At 34.2% G+C, this 19,695-nt stretch overlaps 1 protein-coding gene across 2 annotated transcripts in view; it reads left to right on the top strand.

Moving 5' to 3' along the window:
- LOC141544644 (ankyrin repeat domain-containing protein 26-like) overlaps nt 1–19,695 on the top strand; it is a 60,778-nt gene continuing 41,083 nt past the window's right edge. For both annotated transcript variants that reach the window (XM_074271044.1, XM_074271043.1), the window contains exons 1-4: nt 1–320; nt 5,603–5,717; nt 5,880–6,050; nt 7,553–7,659. In XM_074271044.1, coding sequence (XP_074127145.1) covers nt 94–320; nt 5,603–5,717; nt 5,880–6,050; nt 7,553–7,659 — 620 coding nt within the window. In that variant the 5' untranslated portion in view covers nt 1–93. The remainder of the gene's footprint in view (nt 321–5,602; nt 5,718–5,879; nt 6,051–7,552; nt 7,660–19,695) is intronic.

Raw genomic sequence — 19,695 nt, 5'->3', positions numbered from 1 at the left:
CTCACCCTTCAAGTTCTCCTTTAATTCCTCCTCGTATCAGGCTGAGGGGCCGGGAGGGAGAACTCCCTCCCGGCCCTGAAGCCTGCTTCCAAAATGAAGCTTTTTCATTTCGGCAAGAAAAAGCAGTTTCCACCTGGTCCCTCCATCAAGCTGCCGATGTTCTTTGGGTTCCAAAAATCCCTCTACATCCCAGGATACATGATCCAGAGCAAGGACCTCCGGAAGATTCACAAAGCTGCCTTGGCAGGCAAAGTGGCAAAAGTGCAGTATCGGCTGCTGTTAGGAAAAAACAGTGTAAACGATCAGGATAAAAAGAAGCGGTAAGAGCAAAGCTTGGGAGAGGGGGAGAGAAGCGAAAGCCCCCACCGACGGAACCTCAGACATCCTACCCCCATCCCTCCCCCTGAATGTTTGTCCCCTGCCCCAATTAACCTCCTCGAAATCAAAACACCTGAGTACCTGAGACAGGGTTAAAGTCAGGCTTTGACTCCTAGAGATTGGATAACGAGTCACAAAAACTGGTGATGCCTCCTCCCTCCTGCCTGTCCATTTTCAGTGAACTGGAAACTCCTTCCTTTGGCTTTTAACCCGGGTACAACTGGCATATTCTTAAATCAGTACAATGTGAGAGCTAATACTCTGCTGAAATATTGACATGCTTTAAAAGGACTGTGTCACAGTATCCATGAGGATATTTGAGGGATTTTCTTGGTAAAGTTACTGGAATGTTTTACCATTTCCTTCTAAAGCTCATTTTGACAGATAAGGAAATTGCGGCAACCAGAGTTCAGTAACCTGCTTAGGATCACACAACTGTAAGTATCTGACATCAAATTTGAACTCGGGTAGATGTCTTCCTGATTCAAAACCCAGAACACATTATTGTGCCACTTAGCTGCCCCAATTTGGACAAGATATGTGAAGAGTAAAAATTTAAAGGCAGAAAACTGCTTTTAAGATCTACTCTATATATCAGGCACAGGGTTAATAGCAACAGATACAAAGGATTGGGGAACAGGGATTGTTCCTACATTGTAGGAGCTCAGTCAGGTAAGGGATTTAATGAGCAAGGCAGCCTGAGAAACAGAGGAACCAGGAGAGACTAGTGTTACAAAACCTAGAGAGAAGGGAATAGCAAGAGAAAGGATGTAGTTTTAAAGGAGGGTCAAAAAGAAGGAGAATGGAGAAAAGACAATTGGATTTGGCAACTAAGAGATCCATTAGAAGAAAGAACATGAGTATCAACAGAAAATGACAGGAGAGGAATTGGAGATACCTCTTGTAGAGATTCCTCTCATGGCGTTTAGCTACAAAAGATAGAGGCGTGGTATGATAGTGGGGATGGATTGATCAAGTAAAGTTTCTTTGGTGATTGGGGGAGAAGACATGGGTAAGTTTGGAGGCAAGCAGGGAAATAGCCAGAATGTAGTGAAAGATTGAAGATAAGTGAGTAGACGCATGATAGGTAAGATAGAATGCTATCTCTTGTATTTGTAGAAACATTTTCATTGGCAAGGAAAAGGGCTGCTACTTCATGTGAGGTGAAGGGAAAATATTGGTAGGAGGTATTTATAGATGAAATAGATGAGAAGGGTAAAAGAGATTTCAGGGAATGGCCTCAAATTTTGCTCAGTAAATATGAGCCAAGATTTTTAGCTCAAAAAGTGCAGAAGAGTGTACCATGGGAGGTTTGAGAAGAATTGAAAAAATTTCAAAAGAGCTGCCATGGTATGTGGCATAATGAATTGTTTAGGGAAGTATAATATCAAAGGATTGCCTTGGATCAGTGAGAGCTCAATTGAGGTCACGTAACATAAATTTATAGTGGCCCTAGTAAGCACAGTTGCATGATTTTCTCCAGCCTTATTTGAAGACATACACAGGAAGCCTGAGGCTTAGAAGGACAGTGTTGGCAATATGATACATGAGCAATAGATTTAAAGGAAGGCAATGGAGAGTTGAACAGCCATAAGGGAAGTCAGTGGAGGGTTGAACAGCCATATTGCATTGTTCTCCAAAGAGTCAAGATGAAGAAAGGAGAAGAATGTAGCTAGTTCGGGAGTGATGGCCTTGGATTAGAAATCATGGTCTGGATGAAAAACAGAATTTAATTTTGCAAAGCAAAGGAATAGACAGAATGACAACAGATTGTGATCAGATGAGAGAAACGGGATTTGAAAGCATGGCAGTGCTGAATTTGTAGATGGTCGGCTGGGATAGGTGAAGTAGATCATATGAAATGAAGTTGAGTGAAGTGAGTATGTCTAAGGAGTATGTCTAACCTGTATGTTGTTGAAGATAACACATGGGTGCAAATCACTATGTATAAACTAGATACATACAAGCAGAAATGGGAGTATTCTCACAGAGGGACAGCATTAATTTTAAAGGAGATAACTAAAGCCTCCTGATAGAAGGCAAGACTTTTGCTGAAATCAGGAGGTGGAAGTGTGGAACATTCCAGTCATGGGGACAGCAAGTAAAGTTACTTAGTGTCAGAAGATGGAGTGCTATGAGTGGGGAAAGGACAGTGGACAAAAATTTATTAAATGTTTACTACGTAACTTACACTTTGCTAAGATTTTGGAATACACACAATTGTCAAAGACAAACCCTGCTGTCAGAGCACTCACGTTTCAATAAAGCAGATAACATGAAAACATAAAAGTACAAACATGATTCTCCATACAGGATAAACTAGGAATGATCAATGACATCAGTTTTAAGGGGGGTTGGGAAAAGCTTCTTTTAGAAGTTAGTATTTTAGCCAGGCTAGGGCAAGAGATGAAGGCAAGAGAAGAGAATTTCATGGTAAAAATGACTGGAGTCAGGAAGTGGGTGTGTTTTGTGCTACAGTGGACAGTATCTGCTCACTCCATGCTTACTCTCTCAACCAAACTACCGGTTACAATGGGCCAATTGGCTGCATGCTGTATAGAGCAGAAGAGACTCTAGTTGTCATAGAAAATAGAACTCAACCTAGAACTTGCTCAAAGTTTTTATATCTATGACATATATTCAAAGGCTTGTCATGTCTTCACTTTATTTTTCTTTAAATAATTTCCACAAGTATTCCCCCTACAACCCAACAATCCTAATTTCTTGAAAATATGGGGTATTGTATTTAATATAAACACATATAATATATATTTGTTAAAATACAAAAATAAACATAAATGCAAATGATTGGAAGTAACTCTTGCTTTAAAATATTTTTTTTTCTAAAACTAAAGAAAAATGAAAATCCTATACCTAAGCAGTATGTCAGTTCAAAGAAAATGTTAGTCCCTTTTTCAAGGTTGAGATACTTTTAAATATGATCAGAGAACTCTTGGTTATTGAGTCTAAACAGAATGTCACTATTTAATTATCCACCACCAGTTTTAAGTTAGAGTATACTTGATGTAGAGACATACTCAAAAAGGTGAATATGGAATTTGTAAGTGAATATGGAACTTGTGAATTCATTGAAAATGGTCTCAGATTCTTCCCGTCTCCCCTCTACTTTTATGGATATATTCTCCCCTAAAATGCACAGAAACCAAGTTGCCCTCCCATCCTGGTTTCACTCAGCATGATGGTTTACTTTCTTTTTCACCCTCTTTTCTTGTATTTTGAGAATTTTATGCCGCTTTGCTTCCTTCCTTTCACTACTCATAACTCAGTTTCCTGCTTAAGTAATTTCACAAATATTTCACAAATATAGACAAACACCTTTTAAAAAATTCCTTTTTCCTTTCTGCCAGTTCCTTCCCAGAAATATCATTCTTTTATCTTGTCTTCTTTCCTGAATAAAAAAAGCCTATGTTTATATCATAGCTGATAAACAAGGAGTATGCCTGGATTAAGAAAGAATTAGTAGCGTGAACTGAATGAACAAATTTCAGTTTCTATAAAGTTCCCTTCATAATCTCAATAATCAAAGGCTTCATTTCATCTCCTCTTTTTCTAATTGAATTTTTAAAAACATTAGCAGTTAACTTTTGTAAGAGACATAAAAGTCTTATGGGTTGTTTTTCTGTTTTGTTTACTAATTTAATCACTAATTTGTATTCTTACTAATGACCCAGAAAGACCTGAATTATATTGAACCTTATGTACTTTCTTGTTGTTGGACCCTGAGCAAAATTATTTCTCAGTTTCTTCAATTTCCTCAAGTATGAGGATGATAAGACCTACTTCCCAAAGCTCAAATGAGGTAATATTGGTAAAATGCGGAGCACAGTCTCTGAGTCATAGTAGACACATAAGAGATGCTAGCTTTCCTCTTTATTAAGGTACATCCAAGAAGGGGGAGGAAAAATTCTCTTCCCCTCTAACTCAGACACTGGAAGAAGGCCAGAAGGAAAAGGCAAAAGGAGAGTTCTGAAAAAAACAAGAAAAAAATAAAATATACCTATATGAATATTTATATGAATATTCATTACATCAATAATACATGAATTTATTGTTATGAATATTTCCTCCACCAATACATAACACAACCTCTTTACAAATTGGTGTAGATAATTAGCTAGGAGCAGGTGGTTTTCAATGGATAGAATGCTGGGCTTGGGGTCAGACTCATCTTTGTGGAGTTCAAATCTGGTGTCAGATACTAGCTGTGTGGCTCTGGGCAAATCTCTCAGTCTTGTTTGTCTCAGTTTCATCATCTGTCAAATGAGCTGGAGAATGAAATGGCAAACTACTCCAGTATCTTTACCAAGAAAACTCAACATGAGGAGACAAAAGTGGAACAGGATTAAAATGACTAGACAGAGACTGACATGTATTTAACAAATACACCATCAATGAAAACATTCATCCTCCTTTGAGCAACCTGGTAATATCTTTATGACCTTAGTTCGATTGGGCCTTGGACAGCAGACATACCAGACCCTTACTTCAAATCCTATCCTCCATGGCTGAACTGCTAAAATGTTTACCCTGCTGGAATAGCCTATGGCCACCTAGAGCTGCATTTCAGTGAGTGTTTGTAGACAGTGCACACACATGCACATGTGCTTGTACAAAGATACAATATGTAAATGTATAAGGGATTTTTATGAGGCAGCTGCTTCATTAAATATTTTGTAATTGTGGACAAATATCTTTGTGATAAAAGTTATTAGACTTAACCACCAGGCACAGTGAAGCTCACCTATATATAATCCCAGTTACAGGGAGGCCAAGGCTGGCAGATCTCTGGAATTCATGAGTTCTGGGTTGCAGTGGGCCATGCCTATAGGATCTCTGCTCTATTTGGTATTAGAATGGTTAATTGCAAAGTACAATGGGCCAGCAAGTTACCTCAGGAGAGGTGAAGCAACCCAGATCAGAACCTGAGCAAAGTTCCCTTGATAATCTGTAGTGAAATCTACATCGATCTGCTAGATATATTTCTCCTGCTCTAGCAATTTTGTGTATCACATCCAGCAATGAGAGTTAACCCACATTTTGTATTTATTTATATGAGATAAGTGGCCATTTATTTTGGAAATTATTTACAGTTTAGGCATAAAAATAATAATGCATGGTATATTAAAAATTATCCTAACAATATTGCAATATTTATTGCTGCAGTATAATATCAAAGAATCACATTGCTCTTTCATTTCTGTAGAACATGTCTTCATTTGGCCTGTGTTACTGGACATTTAGATGTTGTGTCCCTATTAGTAGAAAGAAAATGTGAACTGGATTTGTTGGATCAAGATCGTCGAACACCCTTAATGAAGGTATGCATTAGTTAACCATGCTGTTCAATGAAATGAATTTGGATTTCTGTTTTTGATTAAGAAAATGAACTATTAGTACATAGCTCATTTAAATATCACCAATGTTGCTTGAATATACTAAATTTTATCTTACAGTATTATTTCTTTGTATACTATTGACAGGCAATCCAATGTCAGCAGGAGGAGTGTGCAACTATCTTGCTTGAACATGGTGCAGACCCTAATATTGGAGACAACAACAACAATGCTCTTCATTATGTTGCGTATTTTCAGAACATAGACATCGCAGCAAAACTGCTTCGCTATAAAGCTGATATTGAAGCAAAAAACAAGGTGGAAACTAACAATCTTGTAAAATAAAGTAGATTATCATCTAAAAAATCATAGTATCCAATGTACACATTTTATAATTCATTTATTTATGGAAGTATTTCTTTAATGAAAATAATTTAAAATCATTCTGTCATAATTCTGAAGTTCATTAGTCTTCAGAATTTCTAATGTAGGATGGAGGGGTGAGGAAGTCAGGGAGCACATATTACACTGGAGAGATTTCATTCACAGTGGAACTCCTAAGAAGGAAATTCCCTCTACTGATTTAGACCATGGATTGCTTTATGATTTAATCTTTAGAATATGGATTTTTCAACTGGGATCCATTAACTTTGAAAATGCTACAATAAGTTTATAGTTATTTCAATGTAATTGGTTTTGTTGTTTTGTATCTATTTTGGACATTTAAAAACATGATTCTGAAAAGTGGTTCATGACAAAGAAAAAGTTAAGAAACCCAGTGTTAGGGAGAGTCCTGGAGGTACTACATGGTCTCCCACTCAGTACATGTGTCAGCTGCAGGCCCTAAATCTAGGTCTTACTAACTTTGATGCCAGCTAGCTGTTCCATCAAATCTGTCTCTCCAGAATCTTCTTCGCATGGTCTATTAGGTCTGCTTCTCAGAATGCATTAGTTCTAGCAGATATTACCTGTATTGTTTTCTACATATAGACCTTTACAATGTGACTTTGTCATGAGGAAATGCCATAAGGCTTTTAGGAAAAACCTTTTGAAGTTTGTTCCTACTAGATATAGCTACACAGACAGAGTTTTTACAGGAAAAATTCTTAAGTACATGCTTTCTTTATCCTAATGACTACACATTTTCTTTTTTAGAACTGCTGAATGATTCCTGATTTGCTAAGACCTAATTCTTAGTCATTGTCACTTGAAAGAGAAAAAAAAACAATAAATATATTAGGAGGGTTGATAAGAAAGGGAAAATGCTAGGTGAATGACTTTGTTTCAGGTTTAGCCCTCTCAAAACAAGACTGGTTTTTAATTTTTTAAATTTCTTGTTGTTGAGTCTGTTGTACACCTCAGGAGAATGGGTAAAAACAAGTAGTTTTCAACGTTAATCTCAGCCAGCATATAACTTTACCTTAGTAGAGTTCCGATGAAATAAGTTTGGCTCCATTTGGACAATAATTGCTTATGAAATGAAAAAAGAGAGAAGATACTCATGAAATAATATGAAAGATTCTCTTAGAAAATTTGAATTTCTGTTTTGTGATTTGATATCTACTTTTACTCTATCATTTTACATATAAGGAAACTTACAGCCCAGACAGATGAAATAATTTGCTTTATGGTCACATAGGGATTAACTAACAGAAGCAAGATTAATGCTCTAGTCTTCTCACTGGAGTGTTCCATTGTACCATATTTTCTGAACATGTCATTAGCAAATTCACAAAATATTTGCAAAATGTCATAAATTGAACTGAAATAAATATAGAATGCTTACTTAATATAACGATATCTTTATTCTAACTTTGCAGGAAGGCCTTACACCACTTTTTTTTGCAGTTAGAGCAAATAAGTGTGATATGGCAGATTTTCTGTTAAAAAATGGAGCAAATGTGAATGCCTTGGATATCTTTCAGAGGTATGATAATTAAAGCTTAAAAGACATGAAACCCCAATGTTTTTTGAGGAATAAAAACAACTTAAATAATGGAACACTTAGTGAACAACAATAATTGAAATTGAATATCATTGCAAAGCATTGAAAAATGTCAACATCAGGTATGAAAAGAAAATATCCTTATATTTATGAATGCAAGAAGGAAAAACAAGTTTATTTGGGCATACTAACAATTGTTTACTATTTGCAGTTTTCTTTATTGATTTTAAATCAGCTACGATTATTCCATAGAACTTTTGAACTCTCATAATTCAGCTGATTCTCTTTATGAAATAATCTTAAAATCATTTGCATGGGGATTATAGCATGGAGCATCATCTATGAAAAGGGAAAAAAATCCCTATTTATGACTCTGCAAGAGAAAAAACAGCTCAGTTCATGTGGGCATACTAACTATTATTTATTGGTGATTATTATTTGCAGTTTTCTTTATTGAGTTTAAATTAGTTAAGATTATTCCATAGAAGTTTTGAACTCTCATAATTCAGTTGATTCTCTTTATGAAGTAAGTTTAATGTCACCCATGAGGATTATACCTTGTATTTTCCTGCTGCTTCTTGTTTCAATTTTCTCTTAAGAATATGCACATTGTTAAATGCAAATAAATAAATAGAATGATATGATGACATATTTTGATGGACCCTTTATCTTATACATTGTGAATACTCATGCCACGGATTCAAATTTTAATCCTTCCATCCAATCTCATCCTACAGGACTTTTGTCATTAAGAACCTAGGAAACTCCCTGAATTCTTCCCTTCGTTCTTTTAATATTTGAGGACCAGTGCAAGCTTTTGTTTTCAATTCAAGATTAGGCCACCTCTTTTTCTATTCTTGTATGTTTGTGACATCGCTTACTACATCAGACTCATCAAAATCACCTACTTGTACTCTCCATACATATGTCCATGGATTTTGGGGATTATCTAAATTTTGATTCTTCTGAAATCATGTGTTTCTGTTAAGTATTTTGTAAAATTTACTGTGGCCAAATATCATTCCTGAAAGAATACTGATGTTTATAAAATGAGCTTTTGTGGCAGTGTGAGCATTAGAGAAATGCTGTATGGTTTCTCAAATGAGATCCTACTGGATTTTGTTTTCCCAATAATTTTGAAACCAGTTCATTGTTGTTTTTCAATGCCCATGCAGACTTTTTGCTTGTATATGTCTATATGTATAAACACATGTACAAAGATATAGGTAAACCAACTAAATTAAATGGGGCTGCCCATTAAACTACATGGAATCTGGAAAATTCTTACTTTTCATGTAGTTTTTCAATATGGATTCTATGTCACCATATATGTGGGTCTTTTCCACATCAAAAAGCTTGCTGCAATTAGGAAAATGTCATCCCCAAATAGGAGCATTTGGAAATATTTCTGGCATATACAATCTATTCTTTTTGGACTTTGTGCAAAGCATCCTACATAGCAGTGGCAAAAGCCAAAATATCCCTTTAGTGGAATGTGTTATCAAATCTTGTGTTCTTTTAACATTGCATGAAAGAAAATTTTTGGATATCACCAAAAAAATCCAAAACAAAACCCAATGACAGACCAATCCCAATCACAAAACTGATGTTATCCTAATAAATAAAAATGATTGGTTACTATTGTTGGAATGATTTCAGAATTAGTTGATTATGGTCATTCAGATCATAGACTGGCCGGAATTAAAAGTACAAATACAAATGAGAAGAAAGCATAAAGAAGAAATAGAGAAATGTAATCTGCTGTAATTAAAAATGCTATCAACTCTTCCCAATGAGAAAATCAAGCAAATACTAAACCATTGTTCCAATAAAAGAGGCAAAATAGCCCAGAAATTGCATCAGTTGGGAAATGACATCTCTCCCAACAAGAGAGCCATTATATTAACTCGAGCTTAGAATACAACACAATTTGTTAAAAAAAATGAGGAGGAATATAGATGAAGATGTGTTGCTTCACAAAGAAATGAAAAACCATTAAAGAGAGAATTTGTTTCACATTTCTCTAATTGCTGGGCATTCCTTCAATGTTCAATATTTGGTGAACACAAAAAGGACTACTATAAATATTTTTGTTATGGAGGTCCTTTTCCCTTTTTTATAATCTCATGAGAATACAGACCTAATATATCTGTTCTTCGAGGTTTACTTGCCTGTTGCAGATAGTTCAAATCACTCTCCAGCATAGTTGGATCAGTTCACAACTCCACCAACAATGCACTAGTGTCCCAATTTTCTTACATATTCTTCAACTTATAACTTTTTCCTTTCTTATAGTATTAGTTAATATAATGGTTGTGAGATACTTCAGACTTGTTTGACTTCTTTCTAAACTTTTAGAGAAATTGGGTTTCTTCATCTGAAAAATTCTTGCTCATTTATTAACTGGGGAGTGGTTTGTATTCTTATAAATTTGACATAGTCCTTTATATATTTGGGAAATGAGGCCTGTATCATAAATACTTGTTACATAAGTTATTTCCCAGCTTTCATTCTAATTTTGGTTGTATAAAAATTTTTGTTTTTATAAAAGCGTTTGCTTATGATATCATGCTTCTTGTTTAAGTCATGCTTTGACCTTATCTTAGTATACAATGTGAAATGTTGGTCTATACCTAGTTTGGGTCCTATTGTTTTCTAGTTTTTGCAGCAATTTTTGTCAAATAGTGAGTAATTCTTAACCCAAGGGGTAGGGTCTTTGGGTTTATCAAACACTAGGTTGCTATGATCATTGACTATTCTCTGTTCCACTTTTCCGCTACTCTTTTATGGACAGTACCAGAAAATTTTGATGATTACTGCTTGATAATGTAGTTTGAGATCTGGTATTGCTAGACTATCTTCTTTTATATTTTCTTTTCATTAATGCCCTTGATATTCTTGATGTTTTCTTCAAGGAAGTGAATTTTGTTTTTGTTTTATGATTTTCTAGCTCTATCTAATGATTTTTGATAGTTTGTTCCATGACACTGAGTAAATAAATTAATGTAGGTAAAATGATCATTTTTATATTATTGTTTATATCTTATTTTTGTCAAAAGAATTTTATAATTGTATTCAGACAGTTCCTGGGTTTGTTTTGGCAGTAGACTCCCAAGAATTTTATTTTGTTTATACCTATTTTGCATGGAGTTTTTCTTCCTGCCTCTTGATTATGGGCCCTGTTGGTCATATAAAGAAATGGAAATGATTTATGTGGGTTGGACTACAACTTTACTAAAGTTGTTAATTATTATAGTTCAATATTTAGTTGATTTAGGATACTTTCAGTATACCATTATATATCATCTGAAAGAGTGATCATTTTGTTTCTCATTGCCTATTTTAATTTATTCTATTTCTTTTTCTACTTTTGTTACTATAGCTAACATTTTTAGTATTATGTCAAAAAATAATCATGACAATTGACATCCTTGCTTCACTCCTGATTTTACTGGGAAGTCTTCTAGATTATCTCCATTACATATAATGCTTGTTGATATTGTTAGATAAATACTGCTTATCATTTTAAGGAATATAAAATGTTGCTTTTCTTTTTACTCTCTAGTGCTTGTTATAGGAATAGGTGCTGTATTTTATCAAAAGCTTTTTAAAGCATCTTTTGAGATAATCATATGGTTTCTATTGCTTTTGTTATTGATATAGACAACTCTATTGACAGTTTACCTGATATTAATCCAGTCTTGCATTTCTGGTCTAAAGTCGATCTGGCCATAGTTTATAATCCTTGTGATACATTGCTGCAAAATCATTGTTGTTGAGTAAGAATTTTTTTCCATTGATATTCCTTTGGGAAATTAGTCTATGATTTCCTTTCTCTGTCTAGGTCTTTCTGATTTAGGTATGGTGTCAAATTGGTGCCAGAAAAGGAATAGTAGAACTCTTTCTTTGCCTATTTTCCCAAATAATTTATATAGTATTAGAATTAAGTTTTCTTTGAATGTTGATTAGAATTCCCAAGTGAACCCATTTGGCACAGGGACTTTTTTTTTCCTTAATGACTTTCTCAATTACTTTTTTTAAAGATACAGTTATTTAAGCAAGCATCCCATTTTCCCGATCTATTATTAATCTAGGTAATTGATATTTTCCTAAATATTCATTGATTTTTCCTTATATGGTGAGATTTATTGGCATAAAATTGGACAATTTTTAACCTAATGATTGTTTTTATTTCTTCATTGGTGATAATTTCATTCATTTTCTTTTTGACAGTGGACACATGGTTTTCACCATTTTTTAAAAACACATTAACCAATGGCTTATTTCATTGATTTTTCATTAAAACAGCTAGTAGATTTATTTACTAGTCTAATACTTTTCTTAATTTTTTTGTTTACTTTAAATATTTTGAATCTCATATTTGGTTGTGAGGAATTCTAATTTGGTACTCAGTTGAGGATTTTAAAAATTTATTCTCTTATTAGGTTTTTTTTTTTTTTTGTTTTGTTTTGTTTTGTATTTGTTTTGAGTTTCATACCCAGTTCATTGATCTATTCTTTTTCTATTTCACTGAAATAAGAATTTAGAGAAGCAGATTTTACCCTAACTACTATTTTGGCTGCATCTCATACATTTTGGTATGTTATCTCATTATTGTCATTCTCTTTTATGTCCTACAACTTTGCTAAAGTTGTTAATTCATTCTAGTATTTTAGTTGTTTCTCTAAATATTCCATATCACTGCAAAGAGGGATAGTTTTGTTTTCTCATTACCTACTTTAAATTCTTCAATTTCTTTTTTTTTTTTCTTTTGCTGATAAAGCTAACATTTCTAGTACAATATTAAATAGCAGTGGTTATAAGGGGCAACCTTGTTTTAACCCTAATTTTATTGGGAATGTTTCTATCTTATCTCCATTGAATATAATGCTTGATGATGGCTTTAGATAGGTGATATTTATCATTTTATGAAAAACTCAATTTATTCCTATGCTCTCTTGTTGCTGTTGTTGTTTGTAATAGGAATGGGTGTTTTATTTTGTCTATTGAGATAATCATATGATTTCTGTTAGTTTGCTTATTAATATAGTCAATCAATGCTGATAAATTTTCTGATATTAAGACATCTTTGTATTCCTGGTATAAATATCATTTGGTCATTTTGTATTATTCTTGTGATAAATTCCTATAATCTCTTCTAAAATTTTATTTGTTTCTTATTATTTCCCAGTTAAATTTAAAATGTATTTTAACATTTGTTTTTAAAAGTTTTGAGTTCCATATTCTTTCTCTTGTGCCTGTCCACAGCTCCGATTAAGAAACCACAAGTGAAGTTATGCAAAACATTTCCATATAAGTCACATTGAGAAAGAAAACATAGATGTCCCATCATAAAAAAAAAAAAGAAGAAGAAGAAAGCTTGAAGTATAGGTAGGGACAGAGGGAAGGAGAGAGAGAAAGGAAGTAATAGAGGGAAGGAGAGAGACAAGACAGGGAAGGATGGAGGCATGAAGAAGGCGAAGAGGAAGGGAAGGAGGCAGAGAGATGGAGAGGAAGAAGGAGAAAAAGATTGAAAAGGAGAGGGAAGAGAAAGTATGGTTCATTCTGTATTCAGACACAGTTTCTTAAATCAGTCCTTCAGAATAGTCATAAAATATTTTATTGCTTAGAGTAGCAAAGTCATTCAAAGTTGGTCATCTCAAACCATTGCTATTAATTAGTACACAGTATATGTCACTTTGCTTGAATTCATGGATGACTTTCCAGTATTTTTTTTCTGAGCTTAACATTTAACAAAGAATAATATCCCATGGCAATCATATGCCATATTATTCAGCCATTTCCCAATTGGTGGGCTTCTCCTCGATTTCCATTTTTTTTTTTTTTTTTTTTGCCCTGAGAAGAGAACTTTTACAAATATTTTTGTACTTATAGTTGTGTTTACTTTAAAAAATCTCTTTTCATATTTAAAGTTAGTAGTGGTATTATTAGGTAAAAGGATATACCTGAATTTCTAGCTCTTTGGGCATAGATCATATCTTCTGATCATTTATCATTTGGGCCATAACTCATTATTTTTTAAAAAAAATTTACTCAGTTTCCTCTATGTTTGAGAAATAAGGCGTTATCAGTGAAACTTGCTCCAAAATTCTGTTTATAATTAACATTGTAATCATATTCCCCCCCTTGTTCTATTCTCTCTCCTTTCACACTAACACTCCACAAAAAATGTTTTATTATTGACCAAACCCTACCCCAATATGCTCTCTTCATTTATCACTCCTTCTTCTTCCAATATTCCATTACTGTCCTATTTTCCTTTAAAAGAAGATATTTCTATACCTGTATATTGTACATTATTTTCTTTTTGAACCAGTTCTAATGAGAATGAGGTTCATTTACTTCCCCTCTCCTCTCCTTTTCCACACTAGTATAGAACCTTTTTCTTGCCTCTCTTTTTATGGCAGATAATTTACACCATTCCACTGTTCTCTTTCCTTTTCTCCTAGTGCATTCATCTATCACCTCATAATTTCATCATTTTTATTTTGTCTGTCTTATTTTATTATTATGTTTACCAACTATGTTCAAAAAGGTTTTTTACATTTGTTTTTACAATTTTTGAGTTCTAGATACTTTCCCCTTATTTCCTCCCACAATTAAGAAACCACTTGTGAAGCTAGGCAAACCATTTCCATAAAAGTCAAGTTCTAGAAAAATAAACATAGATGTCCAAATCTAATGAAAGGAAAAACACTCAAGAAAAATTAAATAAAAAAAAACCAGAGAAATAGAGAATGTTTTAATCTGAGTTCAGACACAATCAGTTCCTTCTGTGGGTAAGGATGGGTACTTTCTTCATAAGTCCTTCAGAGTAGTTGTGGATGATTATACTATGGAGAATAGCAAAGCCATTTACATCTGGTCATTGCAAAACACTGCTATTACTTTGTATCCAATCCATTTCACTTTGCTTGTGTTTGTGGAGGATTTTCTGAGTTTTGTTTTGTTGTTTTCTTTTTTTCTGAAAACATTCTACTCAACATTTCCCAAAGAATGATAATATTCCAAAGTAAACACACACTTCAGTTTATTGATCCATTACCCAATTGATAGGCATCTCCTAATTTCCCAAGCTTTTTTGCCCTGAGAGTTGCTGTGAATATATTTTATATGTAAAGGACATTTTTCCTTTCTTTTTTTTCCTAAACTTTTTTGGTATTCATGCCAAGTAGTGGTAGTGTTAGGTCGAAGGATATGCATGAAATTGTAGCTCTTCAGTTGCAGATCATATATTTTGATCATTTATCAATTGGTGAATGATTTAACTTTTATAAATTTAATTCATTTCTCTTCATGTTTGAGAAATGATGACTTATCAGAGAAACTTGCTTTGAAATTCTTTTTGCAATTACTATTGCTAACTATAATTCCCCCTCCTCCCTCCCAATTTATTCTCTCCCTCCTTTCACCCTCTCTCTCCTCAAAAGTGTTTTGGTTCTGGGACCTCCCCCAATATGCCTTTTTCTTTTCACTTCACCCCCATTTCCCTCCTATTTCCCTGCAGAATAAGATATGTTTCTACATATCTTATTGACTATATATTATTCAATACATATTATTATTATTATTAAAAGAGTTAAGATTCACATTCTCATAGTCTCGTCCCCTTCTTCCCATTTGTAATGTGCAGGCTAGCTTTCTGGAGGTCCTCCAGAAGGGTCTTGGTCTCAGCAGGATAGACACCACTAGAATGGTCAAGAATAGAGACTAGATTTCTTTATTCTAGCCCAGTCTTGACCTTAGTGCAAAAGGCAAGAAAGCCATCAGTAGGCTGGTCAAAGACTGTCTGTCTTTCAGTCCTCCTTAGCCCCTATATGCCTTATTGTAATTAGATCATTACAGGATACTAATTGTGTGTCAACTTAGAGAATCATTACAATCACCATACTATGTATATTATGTGAACTGGAGAACCATCATCTCATCTTTTCCTCTGAGTTGACAGCTTATTTCAAGTATACTTCTCCAGAGTTCCAGTCCTCTACAACCTTCACTATAAGTTTTTTTTTTCCTTGACTCTTTTTTTTTTTGATAGATAATTTTCACAATTCTACTTCTTTTCCCTTTTACCCAGTAGATCCCTCTCACCACTAAATTTCTTTTTTTTTTCCTTTCTTTACTTTTTTTTTTTTTTTTTTTTTTTTTTTTTTTTGCTGTTGAGGCAATTGGAATTAAGTGTTGACTTGCCCAGGGTCACACAGCCAGGAAGTGTTAAGTGTCTGAGACCAGATTTGAATTCAGGTCCTCCTGACTTCAGGGCTGGTGCTCTATGCACAGTGCCACCTAGCCCCAACTTCATTATTATTATTATTATTTTTTGAGGCAATCTGGATTAAGTGACTTGCCCAGGGTGGTTAGGTTCTTACTAAGTGCTAATGAGATAATGAGATATTAGGTTCTTAGTAGGTGCTAAATCGGTATTTAACAATTCTCTAGTTCTGGCCTTTGGGGGGAGTTTTACCCCTTTGAACTCCTGGGGAGGAGCTTGCATGCTTAGGAGGAGCAAGTTCATTGGTTGAAGTATTTTTCCCAGAAGCCCTTGCATTATCCCATGCCATTCTCTTGGAGGATAAAAGAAGGCATCACTCAAGAGATTGAGAGTCTTGTCTGGGCTAGATCTGGGGTGGCTCTCTGGAGGAAAGAAGAGTCTCTACTCTAGGTCAGAGTTGGCAGCTGAGAGATTGAGTTGAGACAGCAGATCTCCTCCCAGATAGCAATCAGCAGTCTCTGGAGACAACAGAACATTACACAGGGTCACACAGCTAGGAAGTGTTAAGTGTCTGAGACCACATTTGAAATCAGGTTCTCCTGACTTCAGGGCTGATGCTCTATCCACTGTGCCACCTGGCTGCCCCAATTTCATTATTTTTTTAAAATTTTATCCCTTTATATTCAACTTAAACTTGTGTCCTTTGTTTACATATACTCCTCTTACCTTCTTAATAATGAGAACGTTCTAGGAATGTAAGCAGATAGGCCTTATGATATCATTTTCCTTGTTACCTCCTTATGTTTATTTTTTCTCATTTTTAAAAATTAATTTTATAATTAAAACATTTTTAGACAGTACATATGCATAGGTAACTTTTTACAACATTATCCCTTGTACTCCCTTCTGTTCCAAATTTTTCTCCTCCTTCCCTCCACCCCCTCCCCTAGATGGCAGGCATTCCCATCCATATTTAATATGTTATAGTATATCCTAGGTAAAAAATATATATGTGCAGAACCAATTTTTGTTGTTGTTGTTGTTGTTGCAAAGGAAGAATTGGATTGGGAAGGTAAAAATAACGGAGAGAAAAACAAAAAATGCTAACAGTTTACACTCATTTCCCAGTGTTCCTTTCCTGGGTGTAGCTGATTCTGTCCATCATTGATCAATTGGAATGATATTATCTCTTGTCTATGTTGAAGATATCCACTTCCATTAGAATACATCCTCATACAGTATCCTTGTTGAACTGTGTAATGATCTCCTAGTTCTGCTCATTTTGCACAGCATCAGTTGATGTAATTCTCTTCAAGCCTCTCTATATTGATCCTGTTGGTCATTTCTTACAGAACAATAATAGTCTATAACATTCATATACCATAATTTACCCCACTATTCTCCAATTGATAGGCATCCATTCATTTCCCCATTTCTAGCCACTACAAAAAGGGCTGCCACAAACATTTTGGCACATAAAGGTTCCATTCCCCTCCTCAGTATTTCTTTGGGATATAAGCCCAATAGCAGCAATGCTGGATCAAAGGGTCTGCACAGTTTGATAACTTTTTGGGCATAATTCCAGATTGTACTCCAGAATGGTTGGATTCTTTCACAACTCCACCAACAATGCATCAGTGACCCAGTTTTCCCACATCCCCTTCAACACTCATCATTATTTATTCCTGTCATCTTAGCCAATCGGACAGGTGTGTAGTGGTATCTGAGAGTTGTCTTAATTTGCATTTCTCTGATCAATAGTGATTTGGAACACTTTCATATGAGTGGGAATAGTTTCAATTTCATCATCTGAAAATTGTCTGTTCATATCCTTTGACCATTTATCAATTGGAGAATGGCTTGATTTCTTATAAATTAAGAGTCAATTCTCTGTATATTTTGGAGATGAGGCCTTTATCAGTACTTTAACTGTAAAAATGTTTTCCCAATATGTTACTTTGCTTCTAATCTTTTTTGCATAAGCTTTTGTTTGTACAAAAGCTTTTTAATTTGATGTAATCAAAATTTTCTATTTTGTGATCAATAATGATCACTAGTTCTCCTTTGCTCACAAATTCCTTCCTCCTCCACGAGTCTGAGAGGTAAACTATCCTATGTTTCTCTAATTTATTTATGATCTCATTCTTTATGCCTAAATCATGGACCCATTTTGATCTTATCTTAGTATGTGGCCTTTAAATGTGGGTTCATGACTTGTTTCTGCCATACTAATTTCCAGTTTTCCCAACAGTTTTTGTCAAATAATGAATTCTTGTCCCAAAAGTTGGGATCTTTGGGTTTGTCAAACACGAGATTGCTATTTTTATTCACTATCTTGCCCCGTGAACCTAACCTATTGCACTGATCTACTAGTTTATTTCTTAGCCAATACCAAATGATTTTGGTGAGTGCTGCTTTATAATATTAGTTTTAGATCAGGTACAACTAGGCCATCATCATTTGATTTTTTTTTTTTCATTACTTCCCTTGAAGTTCTCGACCTTTTGTTCTTCCATATGAATTTTGTTGTTATTTTTTCTAGGTGATTAAAATAGTTTCTTGGGAGTCTGATTAGTATAGCACTAAATAAATAGATTAGTGTAGGGAGTATTGTCATCTTGATTATATTCGCTTGGTCTATCCAAGAGCACTTAATGTCTTTCCAATTATTTAAATCTGATTTTATTTTTGTGGCAAGTGTTTTGTAATTTTGCTCATATAATTCCTGACTTTCCTTTGGTAGATATATTCCCAAATATTTAAACTATCGACCGTTATTTTGAATGGAATTTCTCTTTGTATCTATTGTTGTTGGATTGCATTGGTAATGTATAAAAATGCTAAGGAGTTATGTGGATTTATTTTGTATCCTGCAATTTTGCTAAAGTTCTGAATTATTTCTAATAGATTTTTAGCAGAATCTTTGGGGTTCTCTAAGTATACCATCATGTCATCTGTAAAGAGTGATAGTTTGATTTCCTCAATACCTACTCTAAATCCTTGAAGGTCTTTCTCGGCTCTTATTGCTGAAGCTAGAGTTTCTAGTTCTATATTGAATAGTAATGGTGATAGTGGGCAACCTTGTTTCACTCCTGATCTTACTGGGAAAGGTTCCAGCTTATCGCCATTACATATAATGTTTACTGACGGTTTTAAATATATGTTCCTTACTAGTTTAAGGAATGGTCCATTTATTCCTAAACTCTCCAGTATTTTTAGGAGGAATGGATGTTGGATTTTATCAAATGCTTTTTCTGCATCTATTGAGATGATCATATTTTTGTTATTTTGGTTATTGATATGGTCAATTATGCTAATAATTTTCCTAATATTGAACCAACCTTATATTCCTGGTATAAATCCCACTTGGTCATAGTGTATTATCCTGGGGACGATTTTCTGTAGTCTTTTTGCTAATATTTTATTTAAGATTTTATCATCAATATTCATTAGGGAGATTGGCCTATAATTTTCTTTCTCTGTTTTCAGCCTACTTGGTTCAGGTATCATTACCTTGTCTGTGTCATAAAAGGAATTTGGTAGGACTCCTTCAATCCTTATTTTTTCAAATAGTTTATATAGCATTGGAGTTCGTTGTTCTTTAATTGCTTGGTAGAATTCACATGTAAATCCATGTGGTCCTGGGAACTTTTACTTAGGGAGTTGGTTAATAGCTTGTTCTGTTTCTTTTTCTGAAATGGGACTATTTAGACTATTTACTTCTTCCTCTCTTAATCTGGGCAAGCTATATTTGTGAAGGTATTCTTCCATTTCATTTATGTTAT

Source organism: Sminthopsis crassicaudata, chromosome 5, assembly GCF_048593235.1.
Source record: "Sminthopsis crassicaudata isolate SCR6 chromosome 5, ASM4859323v1, whole genome shotgun sequence".
NCBI lineage: Eukaryota > Metazoa > Chordata > Mammalia > Dasyuromorphia > Dasyuridae > Sminthopsis > Sminthopsis crassicaudata.
The sequence above is the reverse complement of the archived record's forward strand: the minus strand, read 5'-3'. Positions and strand labels throughout refer to the sequence as shown.